Source organism: Paramormyrops kingsleyae, chromosome 3 (genome assembly GCF_048594095.1).
Source record: "Paramormyrops kingsleyae isolate MSU_618 chromosome 3, PKINGS_0.4, whole genome shotgun sequence".
In the NCBI taxonomy this organism is placed as follows: domain Eukaryota; kingdom Metazoa; phylum Chordata; class Actinopteri; order Osteoglossiformes; family Mormyridae; genus Paramormyrops; species Paramormyrops kingsleyae.
Genome location: NC_132799.1, coordinates 31,743,490 through 31,764,258, shown reverse-complemented (window position 1 = coordinate 31,764,258; position 20,769 = coordinate 31,743,490). Strand labels below are relative to the sequence as shown.

At 48.0% G+C, this 20,769-nt stretch overlaps 1 protein-coding gene across 1 annotated transcript in view; it reads right to left on the bottom strand.

Annotated features, from left to right (window-relative positions):
- Positions 1–15,467, bottom strand: part of fam180a (family with sequence similarity 180 member A) — a 32,137-nt gene extending 16,670 nt beyond the window's left edge. Inside the window, exons 1-2 of the mRNA XM_072710156.1 lie at positions 15,447–15,467; positions 10,909–11,014 (exon numbers count right to left, since the gene is read on the bottom strand). Of these exons, the coding sequence (XP_072566257.1) occupies positions 10,909–11,014; positions 15,447–15,452 (112 nt within the window). The 5' untranslated portion in view covers positions 15,453–15,467. The remainder of the gene's footprint in view (positions 1–10,908; positions 11,015–15,446) is intronic.
- Between the last annotated feature and the right edge of the window lie 5,302 nt (positions 15,468–20,769).

Below are 20,769 nucleotides of genomic sequence, written 5' to 3'. Positions count from 1 at the left end.
CTGAAGGCAGGCCCCGTGCTCGTCCACCGCTGCCTCGGCAGCGAGCTGAAGGCAGGCCCCGTGCTCGTCCACCGCTGCCTCGGCACGTGAGCTGAAGGCAGGCCCCGTGCTCGTCCACCGCTGCCTCGGCAGCGAGCTGAAGGCAGGCCCCGTGCTCGTCCACCGCTGCCTCGGCACGTGGGCAGATTTCCAAGAAATAACGTGGTTTCAAGGAGGGCAAAAGTCTCAGCTTTCAGATGCTTTGCTGCAAAATGTCTTGATCCCACGATCAAGAGTGATTGTATTATTTTATTTAATAGTGCATAATATTCATAGATGTGATATTGGTTGTTATGCAATTGATTTGTAGAATCTTTTAACAAAAAGTGACTGAAGTAACTTTGTAAACATTGTGATGATTAATGTCTAATGATTTGTGTATAATGACTGTAATGATTTATTCTGATAGATATCTGTGAGGATGGGCTGGGGGTGGCATTATCCTCATTGTTATTACTCTCAAATTATCCTCATTTATAAAACATTCCACCCAACACTTGATTCCCAGATTTCTTACAGTTAGTTGTGCTCTGTAATATATTTCTGTCCAGAGAGCTTTGTGGGGGCGCTGTCTGGGACTTTATTGCAGTGCTCTGGAGTGCAGGCCTTGCCCATCGCTCACTTTCCCTCAGTCCTCCTACAGCGCCCTGCATCTCCAGCATCTCCTTGCTGACACAGACTTCTTCAGAATATACTGTTAGCTGCAATAAGGTCCATGTTGCTACCTGAGCTGGTATTATTTATCTATAACCCTCAACTGTCCTCCTACATCCTGGCCTCCTGTGCACCAAGCCAAATGTCCATCCAGCCACTCCCAATTTCTGCTCTGCCTCTCATGAAGACTAAAGACTTGATAAAGTAAAAGCAGCTGGTGCCTCCTGGTGAAGTCCTGGGTGACCCACCACGCTAAGTGTTTGAGTCAGGATCTGCTTTCTGTCTAGACTTCTGCTGGCTCTCCTGGATTTTTTGCACTTTGTCTTTTAATTTGTACTCAGTTATTTATGCCGCATTGACTCTCCGCCGGTGTGTCCATTGTTTTCTCTACTTCCCTTTGTGTATTTAAGTTGCTCTCACTCAGTTTGTCAGTCAGTCATTGCATTACACTGATATTTTGCTACTTAGTTACCTGTTTCCTTGTCCTGCTCCCTGATTGTCTTCATCTATGGTTGTTTTGTAGCTTGTTTTTGTATTATTTCCTGTTATAATTTTCCCGACCCCTCGCAACCTTTTATTTTGTATCTGTCCCAGTGTTGATAGTTGTTTAAATAAACCCCTTTTGTCCCAGAGTTCCCAGTGGATCGTCGCCTTATTACCCCGCTGCCCCTACATGACACCACCTGCAAATGAACACCCAAAACTAGTGTGAAATAATTTCTATATTATTACAATTGTTTTAGCATAATATGCTATTCCTGCCATCTTTGACTCCTTTGTGTATAACGAGAAGAATGCTTTTCTTAGTTGAGGGAGTGTTTGATACAGACAGACCCTCAGTTGCCATAACCTGATGCTTCTAAGAACCCAGCAACAGTCTCTACTATCTTGCCTCAGAGACCAAGTGAGAGAAGTTTAGCCAAGTGACACGACAAATGCAGAACTCGAAAAATAACCAGCCTACTGTGGCTCTAGCTGGGAACATCGCTGCATAGTATGAAACGTTTGAACTCCACTTAAATAATTTAAAGCATGAAAGCTATATTCATTTTCCCCGAAAGGATTGGGGTTGAAGTTAAGCTAGGAGTTTTACACGAGTTGGGGGACGCTGCTGAAATCATGAAGGCGTACTACCCCTCCCTTCCCAGCTCAGTCATCTGCCATCAGGGCTTTAGTGAGCCTTCGAGCCTACAGGCTGCTGCAGTGAGATGGGCTATTCATGTGCTCAGCACCCCTTCTAGAAGGTGTTTCTCCTTTTGGGAATGAGGCTGCGGAAAGACGGATCCCAAAAGCAGAGGTGGGTGAACAAATCCCTTCGCCTACCAAACATCTGAACATAGAATGCATTCATGCAAAGCCTCGTTCTGATAGAAAGAGGCATTATCCAGGAGAGTGTAACTGTAATTGTGTGCTAAAAGTAGCATTTTATTTTGGCATACATTAGAATGCAAAGCAGAATTTCTATCAAAAATGTTCTGCAGTAGTTTCCTAAGGCACAGGCATAATATCTTTCATTTTCATCTATGACAAGTGATGTAGATGACAAGTGACACTATTTTCAAACAATGTTCTTTGTGGGATGAATCCTTTCACCCTTTGATCCATCTGTCTTGTGTCTGACCCAGAAGTATAAGGTCAACACTGTCCAACAGACAAGAGAAGAACTGATTTTACACCATCCCTGAAATTGGTATTGCATGTTACAAATGAAGGATGAAAACTAATGAACTGCTAATTACAACAAAGCAATTACGCATAATTAATCAAAGACTACAAACCTTTGACTAGAAGCCACTGGGTTTTCTTTTGTTGCCTAATCGAGTCCATTGTGATACTTTAATAGAGTAGCTGATTAATTGGTCCCCGCTCATTAGAATATCTGAGAGTAAATCAGAAGGCTGACCATGACCCTCCGGGGGGGGTCTTGGTGCTAAAAATCCCAGCTTTATCCGTCTCATTGTGACCTTTTTCAGCATCGCAAACTGTTTTCTGTCCAGGAGAATCTACTGCTACAATTATAAAATAACCACAATCCATATTTGTTCCTCATTTTGAGCTCCAAGTTGAATGGGTTGCCATTTCCCAATATTTATGCTTTTAGGATCATACGGTTTCTTTAGAACAATATTGGTGATCTTAACATGTTTATATATTGGAAATACTCAACAGGAACTGGATTTTAATGCTCAAAATTAGTTATTCTGCTCCGTCGGATTCAATTCTATCCCAGTCAATGTAATTATAATTCTCTTTTTATGAAAACATGCTAACGCTGCCGCATTGTCTAGACAATCCACAGGGAGACAATATATTTTTACTAGACATTGCATTGTTAGGAATTTCAAGTACAATAAGACAGTGTTTTTTCATTCCTTGTTTTTAAGAATAAGATACTGAATTAATTTTGTATTGTGCATGCAAGTCATTTGTTAGCTGGAGTATGATAAATTGGACCATTGCAGATGGAGTATGGGCTAAGCTTAGGCTATTGTGAATGGAGGATAGGTAAGGTTTAGGTTATTCTCAGTGGAGGATAGGTTAGGGTTAGGCTATTGTGAATGGAGGATAGGTTATGATTAGGCTATTGTGAACGGAGGATAGGTTATGATTAGGCTATTGTGAATGGAGGATATGTTAGAGTTAGGTTATTGTAGATTGAGTAAGGGTGTACTGCTGTGACTTGTGGTACAACTTAACACATGTCCACAGACCAACAATGCACTTAGGAGAGTGACAAACCACAACATATCACAATATACTGTAGTGCCTGTAGGGTGTGCATGTCCCAGTATGCCCACAAGCAATTGTAAATAACCCCTTGTATGTATTTATTGTCACGTGTGTGTTTGCAGGTGTCTTGTGTGAACCCTGTATGATCCTCGCGTGTTACCCACCTTTTGTGTACCTGACGGTCCAGCGTCTGACCTCTCTGTGTTTCCCTACTATGTTCAGCTTCTGTGCTCTGATGCCTCAGTCTGCCTGGCACTACAATACTTAATAGAGTCATGGACCATAATTCAACACAACGCATCCTGTCCATGGTGTACTGCAGCATTGTGCCCTATGGTGCCGGGCAGAGGCTCTAGGTCCCCCTGTGACCCCGACCAGGCTAAGCAGTTAAAAGATGTATGAATGTATGGTTTTAGACAGTCAGACGATTCCCACACAGTGGTACATCTTAAAGGGGTTTGTATGAAAGGTTCTGAGACGCAGGGGATCACATATGTGTACGGCGAGAGGTTAAAGACGCAAGAGCTTTAAGCATAAGTGTCAGGAGGGTTAGGGGGCTGTCACTGGGCTTGCCGTGGAGAGAGCGGACATCAAAGCGTGAGCGGTCAGGTGACCCATGACATCTTGGGTGGGGGTTTGGGATGCGACTCCATCATCCTGCACCAGGAACAAATCTGACAGGTCTGCTATGGCACACAAACTCCGAAGGTCCAAATGCAATCAGCTCTATCTTTCTTACTCATGTCTTCTTTAGACAGAAAAAGGAGAATAATATCCCTGAAAAGGAGGAACATTTCAATATCCCTTTGTCACTTGAGGGAAAAGGCTTAGTTAATTCCTAATTACTAAAGTTCTTATAAAATTTCAATGACAGAAACTTCCACTGACTTTCTTCGTTCAGAGTCTTGACTTTCATTTGTGCATAATATCTCTGATCAGGAAGTATGTGAGAGTCGGAGGGAACCTTTTATCCCCCTTCCTGAAGAAAAGCGGCCATCTCCTTCTAAACACGGTCCACGCTGACCGTGCTTGATGTGGAGCAGGGGAGCCGGCATTTTAATAACTTCACGGAAAGCCTCGGAGACAAATCTGTTTGTGTGTTCCGGATGGGTTGGTCTGGGTCTAGCGTACAGCGAAGACTGCAACCCGTCTGTGATGAAAGCACTTAATCCAGCACTCAAGCCGGATGATGAAATTCTCAGTAGCTGTTCAGGTCTTTGATTTTATTTTCTTGATTTTTTAATGGACATTATTCAGGGAGAGCTGCAATGCAGGAACCCCTCCGAGTCCCAGCCGGGTGGGCGGGCATCAGCCCCGTCCAGCTCATAAACATTTCCTTCTGGACCTCTGGCTCCAATCTACTCCGAGCAGCGTACTGCCATGCAAAGAGGCTTATTCTTTCTCTATCCTTGGTCAGCTTGTTAACCAGGATGAGACACCCTCAACTGCTTATATATTAAAGAAAATCCGTGCCAAACAACAGCCACAAAAGTTTCCTGAGATGGGCCAACCGGAACCTTCCAGAGAATCTGTGAGCTAGAATGTCAAGACCTGCCTCACGAGCTGTCTGAAGTTAAGAAGAAATTGTACTTAAATTTTTTTTTTTTTAAACCTACATAATTTATTTCCCCACATCCAGAGTTAATGTGACAAAAATGTAAGAAAGGGCATTGTCTAAAATAAAAAAAGCTCCCTCCTTTCCTGCAAACTTTATATAACATACCTAATTCGTTCTCCAAACTACGGCATGAAACAATTAAAAAGGAACATTTGTGACAGACACAAGACATTTAAATCACTGTCAAACTGTCAATCAGGTAGCGGCAGGTACACAATTGTTACGCGCCCAAAATAAATATATGAATAAATAGCACTAATATTTGCAATTTGCATCACTGTTCTCACTATGAATGGTTTGGCTGAGTCATTCAGCACAGGCGTGACCCACAATGCCTTGCTTTGTGTCATCCATTACTTTGATTAAGTATCACATTATGTAAGCCTGCCTCTGCTCTGGATGTGTGGAGTTTTTAATTTTGCTTTTATTGCCGGTTTTATCTGGGTGTTCTGGTTACAGCACATGCTGTCAGCCTAAACGACTCTCTAAAGTGCCAGTAGTGTATGTGAGTGTGTGAATGCCCTGAGATGGACTGGCATGCCATTTAGGGCGTACCCCCGCCTTGCGCCCTGAGATGGACTGGCATCCCATTTAGGGCGTACCCCTGCCTTGCGCCCTGAGATGGACTGGCATCCCATTTAGGGCGTACCCCCACCTTGCGCCCTGAGATGGACTGGCATGCCATTTAGGGCGTACCCCCGCCTTGCGCCCTGAGATGGACTGGCATCCCATTTAGGGCGTACCCCCGCCTTGCGCCCTGAGATGGACTGGCATCCCATTTAGGGCGTACCCCCGCCTTGCGCCCTGAGATGGACTGGCATCCCATTTAGGGCGTACCCCCGCCTTGCGTCCTGAGATGGACTGGCATCCCATTTAGGGCGTACCCCCACCTTGCGCCCTGAGATGGACTGGCATGCCATTTAGGGCGTACCCCCGCCTTGCGCCCTGAGATGGACTGGCATGCCATTTAGGGCGTACCCCCGCCTTGCGCCCTGAGATGGACTGGCATGCCATTTAGGGCGTACCCCCGCCTTGCGCCCTGAGATGGACTGGCATCCCATTTAGGGCGTACCCCCGCCTTGCGCCCTGAGATGGACTGGCATCCCATTTAGGGCGTACCCCCGCCTTGCGCCCTGAGATGGACTGGCATCCCATTTAGGGCGTATCCCCGCCTTGCACCCTGAGATGGACTGGCATCCCATTTAGGGCGTACCCCCGCCTTGCGCCCTGAGATGGACTGGCATCCCATTTAGGGCGTACCCCCGCCTTGCGCCCTGAGATGGACTGGCATCCCATTTAGGGCGTACCCCCGCCTTGCGCCCTGAGATGGACTGGCATGCCATTTAGGGCGTACCCCCGCCTTGCGCCCTGAGATGGACTGGCATCCCATTTAGGGCGTACCCCCTCCTTGCGCCCTGAGATGGACTGGCATGCCATTTAGGGCGTACCCCCGCCTTGCGCCCTGAGATGGACTGGCATCCCATTTAGGGCGTACCCCCGCCTTGCGCCCTGAGATGGACTGGCATCCCATTTAGGGCGTACCCCCGCCTTGCGCCCTGAGATGGACTGGCATCCCATTTACCCCCACCTTGTGATCTAGTGTGAATCCATCCATCTTCCAGAACTGCTGATGCATTATGGGGTCGTAGTCAGCCTATATTAGGAGGTACAGGGCAAGAATCAGGGGACACCCTAGATGGGATGGCAGTCCATCACAGGGCACAGAAAACACACACATACTGTACACTAAAATGGGGGGGACACAAATTGCTTGTGGAGGTGTGAGGCTACAGTGCTGTCCACCAAGTCAATCCCCTTACCTCCTGTCATTAATTACTTTCTCCATAATTATTAATCAGTCCATTTTAGTGCTTTTAAAGCCTGTGAGTAATTCAGCAGAAAGCACATGAACTCTGATAAGCACTGAATTTATCTCCATTATATCTGCAAAGCAGCAATTTCACCATTGGGGGGGGGGGATGGATTGGGATGAAGAGTGACCCCCTCCCCCTGGTGCCACATTAGAGAACTCAGACCAGCCTGCGGAGAAGAACGGAGGCAGAGCAGCACTGCTGGCTGCGGGGAAGCCCGTCTCAATCCGCTTTTCTAGTGTTCGGCTGATATTACCTCCGGGGAGAGAGCAGGGTAGCTTCATTGATTTGTAATGGACGTTCGGAGGCACTTTGTGGTGAAGCCGTATCATTGCATGAGCCTTGAGCTTCCAGTGCAGGATGGTGTATGAAGTGCGTGACGTAATCAAATCAATAGGAGAAGAATAAAAGAGGCCGTCAGACGAACACAGTTCCCTGTGTCAGGGCATTAGCAGAGCAGGGCCTGGCTTACGATTTTAGCACTTTCCGAAACTTCAACCTGCGGGCTTCCGTGCTTCGCCCCCCAGCCTTGCTAAAAACAAACTCCCGGATTTGCGTCCTGTCTGGCGCAGACGGACGCCGGGCCCCCACACAGCTGGACGCGCAGGAAGCATCGGAACGGCGAATCCAATCCCTGATCAAAGGGAGACTTCATAGCAAGAAATGGGCTAAAAACCACAGAATCTTTAAAAAGCCACCTAAGTCAGAGATAAAAAACGGCAAAAATTCTGGTGCATCAAAGCAAAACAGAAATGAATCACTGCAATAATTATTTCCTTCAATACTTGGTTCAAAATCCTGACTCTGTTATCTTAGGGCCTGGAGGTTTGCTAATTTAATACAGACTAACATAGCAGCCAAAACAGCCTACATTCCCATAAATAACAACCAGTTTCCGATATCTATCCAAATTGAGGTTCCTGTCAATTGTCCACCTTGTGGTCGCAAGCCCTGCTTCCTAATTAGTGTCTATCATGTCTGTATTGTGCATGTCTATGTATGTCAGTGTCTGAGTCACCAGATAGGAAAAAAGGAGCCAGGGAACAAAATTAAACCTGAAAGTTTAAAAGGAGACAGGCGCTGACACCCTGTCACGCGGAGGTTTAAAAGGAGACAGGTGTCCTTCCAAACCCGACACCGTGACACAGTCACACCCCCAAGAGATGCTGACAGGAAGGATCACCTTGGTTACCGAACACACAACCTCCACCTCGGTTCTTTTCCTGGAAATCCCCAGTCCATTCAGTCAGCAGCCCCAGCTTCAGGGAAATGTGGCTCAACAGGTAGCGCATTGTGCTAACAACGTAAAGGTTATGGGTTTGAATCCCAGAGAGCATACATAAATTACAACCCTTCTCTCTGATACAAGTCCCATTACATAAAAGCAGGAGATAAAACTATGTGGTACAAGTAAAGTCTCATGGCTGTCCAATTCATGTTTACCTTCAAGATCCACAACCCTTTAAGGCTGTAAAGAATAATGGCCATAGTTTGTACTTTCAAACCGATGACATTAAAAAAATATATATTTCATACTGTGCTGTGAATTTATAAGGCAGCAGAGGGGGAGGTGGAGGGAGAGGGACATAGTGAGATGTAAAAGTGGTTCTGATCACGGAGCCTAGAACAGCAGCACTGTACAGCCTGAAGCATTAAGCAGTATGAGAACCAGAGGCGAGCTCCTGATTCTGTAGCTGTGGGCAGCGGTTTCCAGCGGCGACCAGCCGGGCGTCACACAGTCACGCACCTGCTTATTTCAGACCTCGACAGAGAGGTCACCCCCAGACGCCGGGATTAAATGGCTGTAGGTTTAACACGTGCGTGCAGTGCTCCGAGCCTGCAGCTTCATTGCGGGGCAGTTCCCACGGCGTCTCCCACCGTCTCACGCCCGGGATAAATCCCTAACAGCAGGCTGCGTCGCTCCGCGTTTTCTTCACAAGCTCAATTAGGTGCATTTTCGTCGCCTCGGGGATTCCTACTCACCCGGCGGTGCAGCGCGCCCCACGTAACGTACTCTGCTGGAGAGCGCTCTCCAAAACAAATCAAATTATTCTGCTGCTTTCACTTATCCAAGGACACAGGGATAATGCCTTTACAAAAAAGCAGGAAGGTATCAAAACAAGGTTTGAAAAAGCCCAGCAAAGCACCTTTTAACTAAATGTCACAAATAACCCTTGCAAACTTGCTCTGAACCTCTCGCCAAGAGCTTCTCTTAGAGTTAAAGTGGCTATAATAGCACCACATGTACAATTTATCAGTTTACAAGGTGACCTGCCCTGTCACGAGATAAGATCAGGCGTCCGCTGTTGTCATGGTAACCTTGACCTGTAGGTTCTCAGCCTTGTGGACTCCTTGGCTTTTAGGGCCTATATCTCACCCTGATGGTACTCGCCCTCTGCGGGTCCCTGTCGGCCATGTTTGGCCAGTAGACAGCAGCTCTGTGGCAGAAACATCAAGCTCATGGGCAGATATAAGCAGAAAAAAGTCGGTTGGCTGGGTTGCCTGGTCAGGCCAGTTTGTTGTGAAAACTCCCTTGGGGTCCAGGGCAAACTGGATGCCTTACTACCCTCTGTCAAGAGCGGAGGGTCACAGCGCTCGTATTCCCTGGGGTAACGCAACCACATGACACACGCTGAGTGAAGCCCACCAGGAAAAGCACACAGAGGCGGGTCGGCTGGGAGACCAGGATGGCTGCACGCAGAGAGAAGATCAAACGGCTTGGCTTTCAGGCAGAGCCCTATCATTAACCCGAAATAACAAACCGCGGCCCTCAGCGAAGCAGCTAACTAAAGCTGACATCGGGCTGATACAATACTCTGTAATCCGGATGTAAGCCGTATGGAACACGCTGTCAGGATAGCAGAGAACCTCCCTGCAGCGACTTCCCATCACCTGACAGGATGTGACACGTGTTCAGAGGGCCTCTGAGGTCATTATTGGTTTGAGTCCCTGCGACCAGGTAGCAGGTAGCTACGGTGACTGGACCCCTGACCTCGGTATTACTACCTCGCTTTTGCCTATTAAATATAAACGAACAGGTTTCATTATGATTTGTTTGTTTACAAGTTTATTCGGCAGTGACAATGCATATTGGTGACATTTCTGTAAACAAGCCAGGTATAATGTCAACTTAATCGATGACTGGGTTTATTAAAAATGTGCCACGGCACCACGCAGCTATCCGCACAGAGAAGGGGGCTGCGTCCGGCCCCCACCGCCAGCCAGGCTGAGCCTTTGAAACAGGATGAAACAGGATTGGCAGCCAGTCCACCTTTATTTTAACTCATTGCCCACCTTCACTTACTATAATGAAATACAAGGCACTGGAATATAAAGGAGAGACACCCGGTGAGAATGAGATGTTTAACAACGATCTAATAAAGATTTTAAGAAGCATTAAACTAAGGAATATGTTTTGCTTTCCCAGCCGGTCTGCTCCATACTTGGCCAAATATGCGGCGGCTCTGGAATGTCGTCGTGCGATTTGATCCTTCGAACCCGGACATGAGTGGGAGCCGCTAAACTGGCTTTCTTCCTTCAGCCCCAGAACAGCTTCGACGGCACGGGGAGAAACTTCGGCAGGTCGAGAGAACGGCCGCAAGACACGTTGGTCATTCCTGTTTTCAAACAGCCACGGCTTTTTACTCAGGTTTTACTACTGCTAATGCTAACACATTATACATTATTATACTTTATCTCCTTTTATATATACGATTGGGCTCGTGTCTGCTTTAAAGCCCCTCTGTCAGTTCCTAATCAAGATAAATCTTTGACTGAAAATGTTTGAGTGCCCCCCCCCCCCCATCCCCCAGGCGCCACCTGACAGCTTAATTGTGGTCCAAAGCCAGTGCAATTAACAGAAGGGCCAGCGCAAAACGGCGAGGTGAGAGCGGGTAACCATGGCGACAGTGCCCGGGGGGGGGGGGGGGGGGGGGTGGGGGGAGCGACATCACAAACAGGCACAAACAGAAAGTCCATAAAAAGCCTCCGACTCACCTGGCTCCGCCCACAGCGGCTCACACGGCCAGGAGGGAGCAGGGGATTGGAGATTTAAGGCCACCTCAGTGCCCCTGCATCCCCACAAAGCGAGAAGCCCGGCACCCTGAGAAAGCCACAGCAGGAGGGAGACCAGTATGAGCGTCATCCCAGAGGTCAGAGCTCTGCCCCAGGGGGAGTCCAGGGGCGCCACGCCTCAGCCACGCACACGGCTGCTCTCATACCTGGGTAGGCGGCCATGTCACGCCGGCGATTTCTGTTCACACACAGGAAATATCTCATCCTTTCAATATCGTTATCCAACCTTACTGTCTGGGCCATTTAATGCACACACTCACTGTGTATATTTGCCCTTACGCACCTGGAGAAGTTTGAACGGCTTGTCCCCCCACCCCCTCCACTTAAGTGATGCATGACTCCACACCTGGAGTTCATACCTCCGCTTGAAGGTCCCTCACTTTAACGCCCCGTGCTGGGACGATGCACTGTGCAATTTATAATGCCGGCATCTGTGTGACCAAAGGTCCATGAAAATCCCTAATTCCCACCTCAGTATAAGATCATATAGGATCCTACGTGAGGTTTTCCGAAGGCTACGTGCACAGAGAAGTTCAGCAACATATGACTTTCATACTTTTACATATTAGTCATATCTTGTTATTTAAATCGGTAGTAATGGGCCCAAACAACAGAGAGGTCTGAGAATCTACGCATTACCACAAACACCAAGCCTCTTATTCAGCAGCGGACATTTGCCATAGTCTGTCTGGGCCGAATGAGATAAAGCTGGAAATGGTTTTGTGTGTTTGACAGCTGGCAAATAGATGTCGGTGAATAAAAGGCCTTGTCACCCCCCCCCCCCTCCACCCCGTGCTTTACTCTCTGGTTATGTTTGTTCTCCTCAGGGGTGCAGGTAGGAATTCCGAGCCCTTGGGCCCCACAGTAGGGTTGCCACTTTCAGGTTCCCCCCCCCCCCGTATAATTTACATATATTCAGAGCCTCATATAAAGTGCTGGGGTCCCCAGAATCTGCCAGGGTATCCACGCTACTCTGATGTTCTCATTTTTTCCCAGTCATCGTTCTGACTACAGTATGTCAAATGCAAATAGAAAAATGAACTGGGAAGCTGCTTTCATGAAGCTGCTTTTCATTTTCCCTATAAAGCAACGTTTCCCAATCCAGTCCTCGGGGACCCACAGACAGTCCATAGGAGGGAGCAAAAACATGGAGCGACTGTGGGTCCCCGAGGACTGGATTGGGAAACACTGCTCTATAGCAGGGATCTTCAACTCTGGACCTTGATTCTAAATCCAGGCCGTGTTTTCAGTTCTCCCAGGTAGTTATTTAATAATTACTGATTCTGATTGGTCAGAGGCTTCACACCTGACTGACAGGTAAAGGAAGGCTGGAAAACCAGCAGTGCTCGGACCTCGAGGACCGTGATTTGAATAACCCTGATCTAAAGGAACAAAACTGACAGATACAATAATTCGGATCATTCAGTATGTGCACCCAAGGAAAAAGTATAAAGATCGTAATATGGTCACATTTATAATCTTTCATCAGTCATACTATCGGAAGCATGACACTCGATGCCCTTTCCCTGAATACCGATGCCATACTATGCCCTACAGTGTTTGGTGCGAATGCGGCATCTATCCATATAGCATGCTATGAAACAATTACTGCGGAGACACATTGTACCATCAGTCTTTTAAAAAAAGCAACGCCCATCGGTTTAGTTTTAGGAGTCTCATCACTGATGCACTGTTGCAGTGAAGCAATTGGTTGGGTGAAAGTTCCCTGTTCTGCATCTTCCCAGACGCCATGCTGTGGAGACGAAGTCGCACGCCGGCTCTCTACCATCAGATTTCTGTGTTTATTACGATTAACTCTATCCCGCTTAATGCTAGAACCATCTGCTTTCATGAGCTGCCAAAGGCAGGAAGGAATGTGGATTTTTGTTTTTCGGACTAGCGGAATGTTCTGGAAGGCATCCCATTGTGTGACACATGAATAGAGAAGCGGACTCTTAGGCTCTTAGGAATCCTGCAGAAGGGCATTAAAACTACAGTTTGAGTGCCAGGGATCCGAGTGCTTTCATCAGACATCATGAACTGCAATAGAGATGCCCAGATTTGTAGTCAAATGAGATTCAAGGTCTTCAGATGAGCTAAATGAAAGCATGGCTGATGAGAGTTGGCTAAGCCCCCCCCCCCCCAGGAAATATGTAAAGCCCCGCCTTCCCCATCCCCACCCTTTCGCACATAGCCCCACCTTCCCCCATCCCCACCCTTTCGCACATAGCCCCGCCTTCCCCCATCCCCACCCTTTCGCACATAGCCCCGCCTTCCCCCATCCCCACCCTTTCGCACATAGCCCCGCCTTCCCCATTCCCACCCTTTCGCACATAGCCCCGCCTTCCCCATTCCCACCCTTTCGCACATAGCCCCGCCTTCCCCCATCCCCACCCTTTCGCACATAGCCCCGCCTTCCCCCATCCCCACCCTTTCGCACATAGCCCCGCCTTCCCCCATCCCCACCCTTTCGCACATAGCCCCGCCTTCCCCCATCCCCACCCTTTCGCACATAGCCCCGCCTTCCCCCATCCCCACCCTTTCGCACATAGCCCCGCCTTCCCCCATCCCCACCCTTTCGCACATAGCCCGGCCTTCCCCCATCCCCACCCTTTCGCACATAGCCCCGCCTTCCCCCATCCCCACCCTTTCGCACATAGCCCCGCCTTCCCCATCCCCACCCTTTCGCACATAGCCCCACCTTCCCCATCCCCACCCTTTTGCACATAGCCCTGCCTTCCCCATCCCCACCCTTTCGCACATAGCCCGGCCTTCCCCATCCCCACCCTTTCGCACATAGCCCTGCCTTCCACACCCACACACTCACCCTTTCGCACATAGCCCCGCCTTCCCCCATCCCCACCCTTTCGCACATAGCCCCACCTTCCCCCATCCCCACCCTTTCGCACGTAGCCCCGCCTTCCCACATCCCCACCCTTCTGCTCAAAGCCCTGCATTCCCCATCCCCACCCTTTCGCACATAGCCCCGCCTTCCCAATCCCCACCCTTTCGCACATAGCCCCACCTTCCCCCATCCCCACCCTTTTGCACGTAGCCCCGCCTTCCCACATCCCCACCCTTTCGCACGTAGCCCCGCCTTCCCACATCCCCACCCTTCTGCTCAAAGCCCTGCATTCCCCATCCCCACCCTTTCGCACATAGCCCCGCCTTCCCAATCCCCACCCTTTCGCACATAGCCCCACCTTCCCCCATCCCCACCCTTTTGCACGTAGCCCCGCCTTCCCACATCCCCACCCTTCTGCTCAAAGCCCTGCATTCCCTTTTTCAGCCTGGCCAAAGCCAGCTCAGTCCTGGGAAACTCCACACCTCCCGTTCCGTGGCCCCTGTCCTTCAGACCTGATTAATATGCCCAGCGCGGCCTTCCCCGCCGCCGTCAGGGATACATTAATGCACTGGCCTTTTCTTTAAGAACTGATGATTAGCTCTGCAATGACTCTCTAATCCCTCACCTAGAGCTGTGGCTTCAGGCCAGCTCAAGATATCCACTCCACCCTCAGACTCCAGCCATCGTCGGCCCTGGCAGCACCTGCACAGGGTCTGGTACCCAGGGCATGCCTTGAATTATGTGATAAAAAGGCAGACAGTTACTGAGACTGAAGGAAATCTGAATGAAATGTGGTTCTGCCAGAAAGGTTAAAAAAAAACATGACAATGATTGAATGAAATCTCAATAGCACCTAATCCAGCGCAATATATCAAATAAATTAAACTGCAACAAAAATAGTGTAAAAAATATCAAACATTAGGCAGCAAGGAAATTGGTTTCATTCTGTTGTATAGTGCTTTTGGGGCTATGCAAATCCCCCACACGTGGAAGATCTCAATATGTCGATGTGTTCACGAGGTGTCACATTCTCCAAACGTCGAGTAATGTTCCCAGCACAGGACGCCATTCCCAGCACACAGACAGCATACCGTCAAGATAAGGAGCCCCTTTTTACCAGGGTCACCTGTCGGGACCTCGGCAGGACATCGCACATGCTGGACACCAGCAGAACAATCACAAGCAAAGGGACAGAGGACGGCGCTTTAAGAAGAATTTAACGCTTCGAACATAACAAATGACCAAAGCTAATCCAGCATAATGACTTATCGATTGAGAAATTACAGCGAATAGCTCCCTGCCACGACAAAGACACAGTGCGGGTTAATGAAAAATGGATGCGTCTCCTTTAATCAGATACCTCTAGTCATTTTCAGACCCGTGAGCTTCGCTTCGGTGTTTCATGAAGCTCTTAGAGATAGACTACCTGAATATGTGCTTCTAATCTCCTGTCCCGCCATTCATTTCACCCCCATTTGATTTGTTATTCTGCGGTGAAGGAGAGAGATACAGGGATTATTTGGCTCATATCGCGAAATGATTGAATTCATTTTCCTGTCCTACTCATGGCAGTCAATAGAGGACTCAGCCAGCACCGGATCCCTTGATTACCTACCGACATCCATGTGCTTCTTTTTTTCTGCAAGATAACTTCAAGGAATATAATAGAAATCTTCTGATTCTCTAGAGGGGAGTCAGGCAGATTTATGCCCCCACCTCTCCATAAAGAACCCACATCTATGCCCCCCCCCCTCCAAAAAAACTATGCCTCCGCCATATCGCCTTCTCTTCATGTCACATGGTTTGTCACATGTTTTTTTTTTCCTCCAATCAGACAACGATGATCAAGGGCAGGATATGTATTGTGACATCCAATCATCGTGATGGATTTGAAGACCCTGATACATTTGTGCTGGCTGATATTGGCTGCCCCCCCCCCAATACTCTTTCCACAAAGGCTCATTCTTCCGCTGGATGTGTACACGCGTTATCCTACAAATACGGTGCTACCAAAGGGTATGCACTCAGCATCCGAAACTCTGGTGTATGTGTGTGAGCTCTCGCTGCTTTCTGTAATCACTCATGGAATGTTGCTGGGGAGGAGACGATGCAGGGCGCAGGTCAGAGTGGAAAACCGCTATCTCCCACCCAAGGCTTTTCTTCTGTGATAACGCATGGCTACACACACTCACACACACAGCCACACACAGACACATCACACACACACACACTCAGACAGCCCCCCCCACAAACACACACACTCACATACACACACCCACACACTCAGACAGCCCCCCCCCCACAAACACACACACACACACACAGACACAATACACACACACACACACACCCCGACAAACACACACACTCACATACACACACACCCACACACTCAGACAGCTCCCCCCACAAACACACACTCACACACAGACACACACACCCACACACAGACACACACACCCACACACAGACACAATACACACACACACACACACACCCCGACAAACACACACACTCACATACACACACACCCACTCACAGACACAGCCACACACAGACACATCACACACACACACACACACACTCACACTCAGACACCCCCCCACAAACACACACACTCACATACACAGCCACACACAGACACATCACACACACACACACACACACTCAGACACCCCCCCACAAACACACACACTCACATACACACACACCCACTCACAGACACAGCCACATACAGACACATCACACACACACACACACACACCCCCCCACAAACACACACTCACATACACACACACCCACTCACAGACACATCACACACACACACACACACACACACACCCCGACAAACACACACACTCACATACACACACACCCACTCACAGACACAGCCACACACAGACACATACACACACACACACACACACACACACACACACAGTCCGCTTGCTAACCTGAGTGGAAATGGCTGCGCTCTATAAGAAACTCCTGTTTTTATAAACCGTAGCTCAATATGTGAGACTCACAACACCAGCTGAATTAATAACAAAATACAAAACACAAAGCAGTTTTTCAACATTCAATGCAACTGCCCTCCTCACTGACCTTACTTACAGAACTGCGCTAAAGGGAAACCTTCGGGGTTAAAAATTTCATGATAATGTATTTCCAGTTAAAAAGGCCTTGGCTTTGGTAAATACCTCATTATTTCGTAATTCCTCCAGATCAGGGCTGCTGCTCTGCACTGCTTCAGTGAAATGGAACAAATTGGGGAGAATTCACTGGATTCGGGCTGATAAGAACAGGTGACTTTCCACCTCATCTCCTCTAGGGGGAGCAGTTATGCTCCTCAGGAACCATGTTAAAAATTAGTGCTGGGTTGTGCTCTGACACCAGCACATAGCAAAGCACAATTTAACATAAGTTCCAATAATAACAGGGATGCCTGACTATCACCGCCCCCCCCCCCCCCCCTTTTTTTTTGGACGCCAAAACAGGGAGGTGGTGAGGGAGGGAGTCACCTATCATGGGACCTGTAAGATACATTTTTTATGGGATTTTTATGGGTACTTAGGGCTGAATTAATCTAAATGTCATTAACAACAAACCATGAAGAATCAGTTCATCAGATAATCGACTGAGTTTCATTTAGTAAAATGTGCTTCTAACGGTTTCTAACAGGTGATTTGTGGTAATTTCTCTAGAGAGAATAAAAAAAAACCCCAAAGAACCCTATAAGCTAATAATAAAATAAATAAGCAAATAATTATACGCAGGTAATTATTCACTGACCCCCTTGAAAGCAGGCAATCAAGTGGCGCTCCTGGGCAATCCGCCCAACGGAGACGTCGCATGAAACACACAGCTGCAAACCGCAAACGGAATCTTTCCATTATGAAATATGAACATCGGGGAGGTGATTGACCTTGGAGCGTTTGGTCCATAAGGCAGGACACAGCGACTTGAGGCAACAAACTGTCAGGACACGGGATCATGCCAAAGCCTGGATCCCTGCCCAGGACACTGTCCCAGGCCAGCTGTCTGGGCCCAGTTGATGATCTGCTAGCTCAGAATCACACGGAGGACCCTGCCTGTCGCTTTCTGGTTTGGCAGTTTCAGTGAGCCTCTCTCTCTAAGAATTTTTTTAGTTAATATGAGCTGTAAACAGCAACTACTGAAACTATTTCATACAGATAAGACCGTAGTAACTTCAGACAATAAGACTGTTTCGACTTAGCGACTTTTAAAAACAAAATCTTCTCTTTCTCATTTTGTTTTAAAGACTAAACAATGATTGGTTTGGCACTCACTTGAGGGTTTTAGGAAATTTAATCAGAGTATTTAGGGCTGAATTAATCTATAATTAGAGAGACAAGGAAAATAAATTCAATTTCATCTGAATGGGGTGGGGGCTGTTGAAGACAAAAGGCTTGTGGCATTATCATCTCAAGGAGGGCCATATCAAAACACTCGCGGAACACTCGCGGAACCCAACGGCTTGCACTATAATTACAGCTGTTGTTCTGGGAATTCAGTGATGTAAAGGAAAGCTTAGCTTGGCTTGACTTCTTCTAAGTAACTATGTTTCTGAAAGTCCACATACCACACAAGCGCCCCACGTAATCACAAGTGTCAGGCCCTCGGACTCAATGTGTGTGCATGGAGGAAGGGGGTAGTGGTGTGCACGTGGGGCGTGCACGGGGGGCGTGCACGGGGGGCGTGCACGTGAGGCATGCACAAGCGGTCTACAGTGATACCTATACCTGAATTTTTCATTTTCTCTTTGACACCGTAACTCATAGCTGTCTTTCACCCCCTCCAGCACTTGCCATCAAAACCACATCCCCACAACTCTCTGCACATTCTGATGAATTACACTGACAACACATAATTCAGGGTGTGTCCCACACAATGTGATTAAAAACCTGTTATTTCGATGCTGGACGGACCATTTTTCAGGTCCCCACAAAGATCTGAGAATGCAATCAAAAAGCTAAAAATGCCAAAAGTCTCGTATTTTGTTTGGTTACTTATGGTTAAGGTTAGGGCTGAGTAGGGGTTAAGGCCGTCATGTTGGGATTAGAGTTATCCCCATAGAAATGAATGGAGAGTCCCCACAAAGATATAATTACAAATCTGTGTGTTTCTCTCTGTGTGTGTATGTATGTGTGCGTGATGGAGGTGTGGAGGGCCTTGACTGTTGAAAGTTCTGGTATCCGTAATAGATCTGCAATGTTCCGGACATAGCTAACATCCTTAAACAGAGAGACATGGTCTGAGGTCCAGCTTTTTGGGGTTCACGCTGGCCTCCAAGGGTCGTGCAGCTGGACGCTGCCCCTGGCATCAGCTGTTGGCCTCATTACGCACTGCTCCCCCGCCCCGCCGGACCCCCAGCTAACACTGACACCTGCTAAATAAACAAGACGTGCAAGACCTACTGCCCAAGCTGCAATGATACATGTCAAAAAATAAAACCACCACAATATTATTTTGGCCGTTAGCATTTTTCAAAATGGGTCCACGGGGGACTTACAAGGCAGGATGTACCAGGGAATCTATCACGGAGCCACGGGCTAGACCTCGGTAATTATGAGCAGGGTGAAACATGTCGTCATCCACCTAGCACATCCGGTGGCTGTTAACGAGACATATAGAAATGAAGAAGACCCCCCTCCCCCCATGGCTACTTAACAACATGATCAATGAGCACTGCAGACGTCCAGCTCCCCTGTACTGCACAGATCTTAATGAGCATATCGGGTGATCTCCAGGCAACGTCCATCAGAGAGGACACATCGCGATCCCTATAACGGGGTCTAGCTGGCTTGCCATCACCAAGCTCGATAAAGAGTCAAAACTAAATGGTGGGCCCTTTTCAAGGACATCCAACTTGCATACCTGTCTGCGGGCTTCATAACCCGACACAAGCCCATTGCGTCACCTTATGCTTGGAGTTGAAGGCATTACCCACAATACCTTGCCTGGCAAGGAATTATTTCGTGGTGGCTATGATGTTGTCTTTAGTCCACGGTTACCAACACAACCGAGGTAAAAACAGTGAAAAAATACCACCGATCAGTTTCTCAACAAGCTGCTTAAAGGATTACCCGAGCTTTCCGGTGTAGGGCCAGCTAATATTCGTCCGTCAATCATATTAGCGTGACATCATCACGTCTCACATGGGACGGCGGCTTTGACAGTGACAGAGTGGCATCGTGGTGGCCTGGGCGATCCTCTCAAACGGCAATCAGCCGCTGGCCGTAACTCCATAATTCACACAGACAGAAGACAGAATGCTGCTCTTTGCCACTCACCTGCAGCCAATTTTGTAAGCAACCAAAACACAGAAGTGAGACGTCAACATAACAATTTGACAGTATAATGGCAGTTAATAGTAATTAGTTACACAGGTAGCTCGGAGACTCATTTTTCCAACAGAACCATGTTGCAATAGAGAACTGCTAAAAGCGAAATAAAACAACAAAAGTTCCCAGAGCAACATCCAGGGGACGCCAGAAAATTCGTAACATAATTGGATTGGTCTGAATTGGGGGCCCAAAATCTCTAGCGACGCCCCCTGGCAACATCTCTATCGCCGCTAATATCATTCCTCATCACAGCTCCTGCTTCTGCTGGGAGGTATCTAACACAAGCAGGCCTTAGTGTGATGACAGCGAGCTACGGCTGGCCAACCTAGAAAGGCCACTTTCAGACGTAGTACAAAAAAAGAGGCCCAAGTCTTAAATGTTTTCCTCATATGCATTTTGTGAACAGAACAAAAGCCGCACAAAATTAACAACCCGAGAGGCCACTACATGAAGCGCAGAAGGGTTTAAGAACCGACAGACCTCTATTCAGAAACTAAATTTAATCACCATATTGCAACTGTGGGAGAATTCTTAACGGTACCCAGAGGCACCCAGTGCGATGAATAAAGG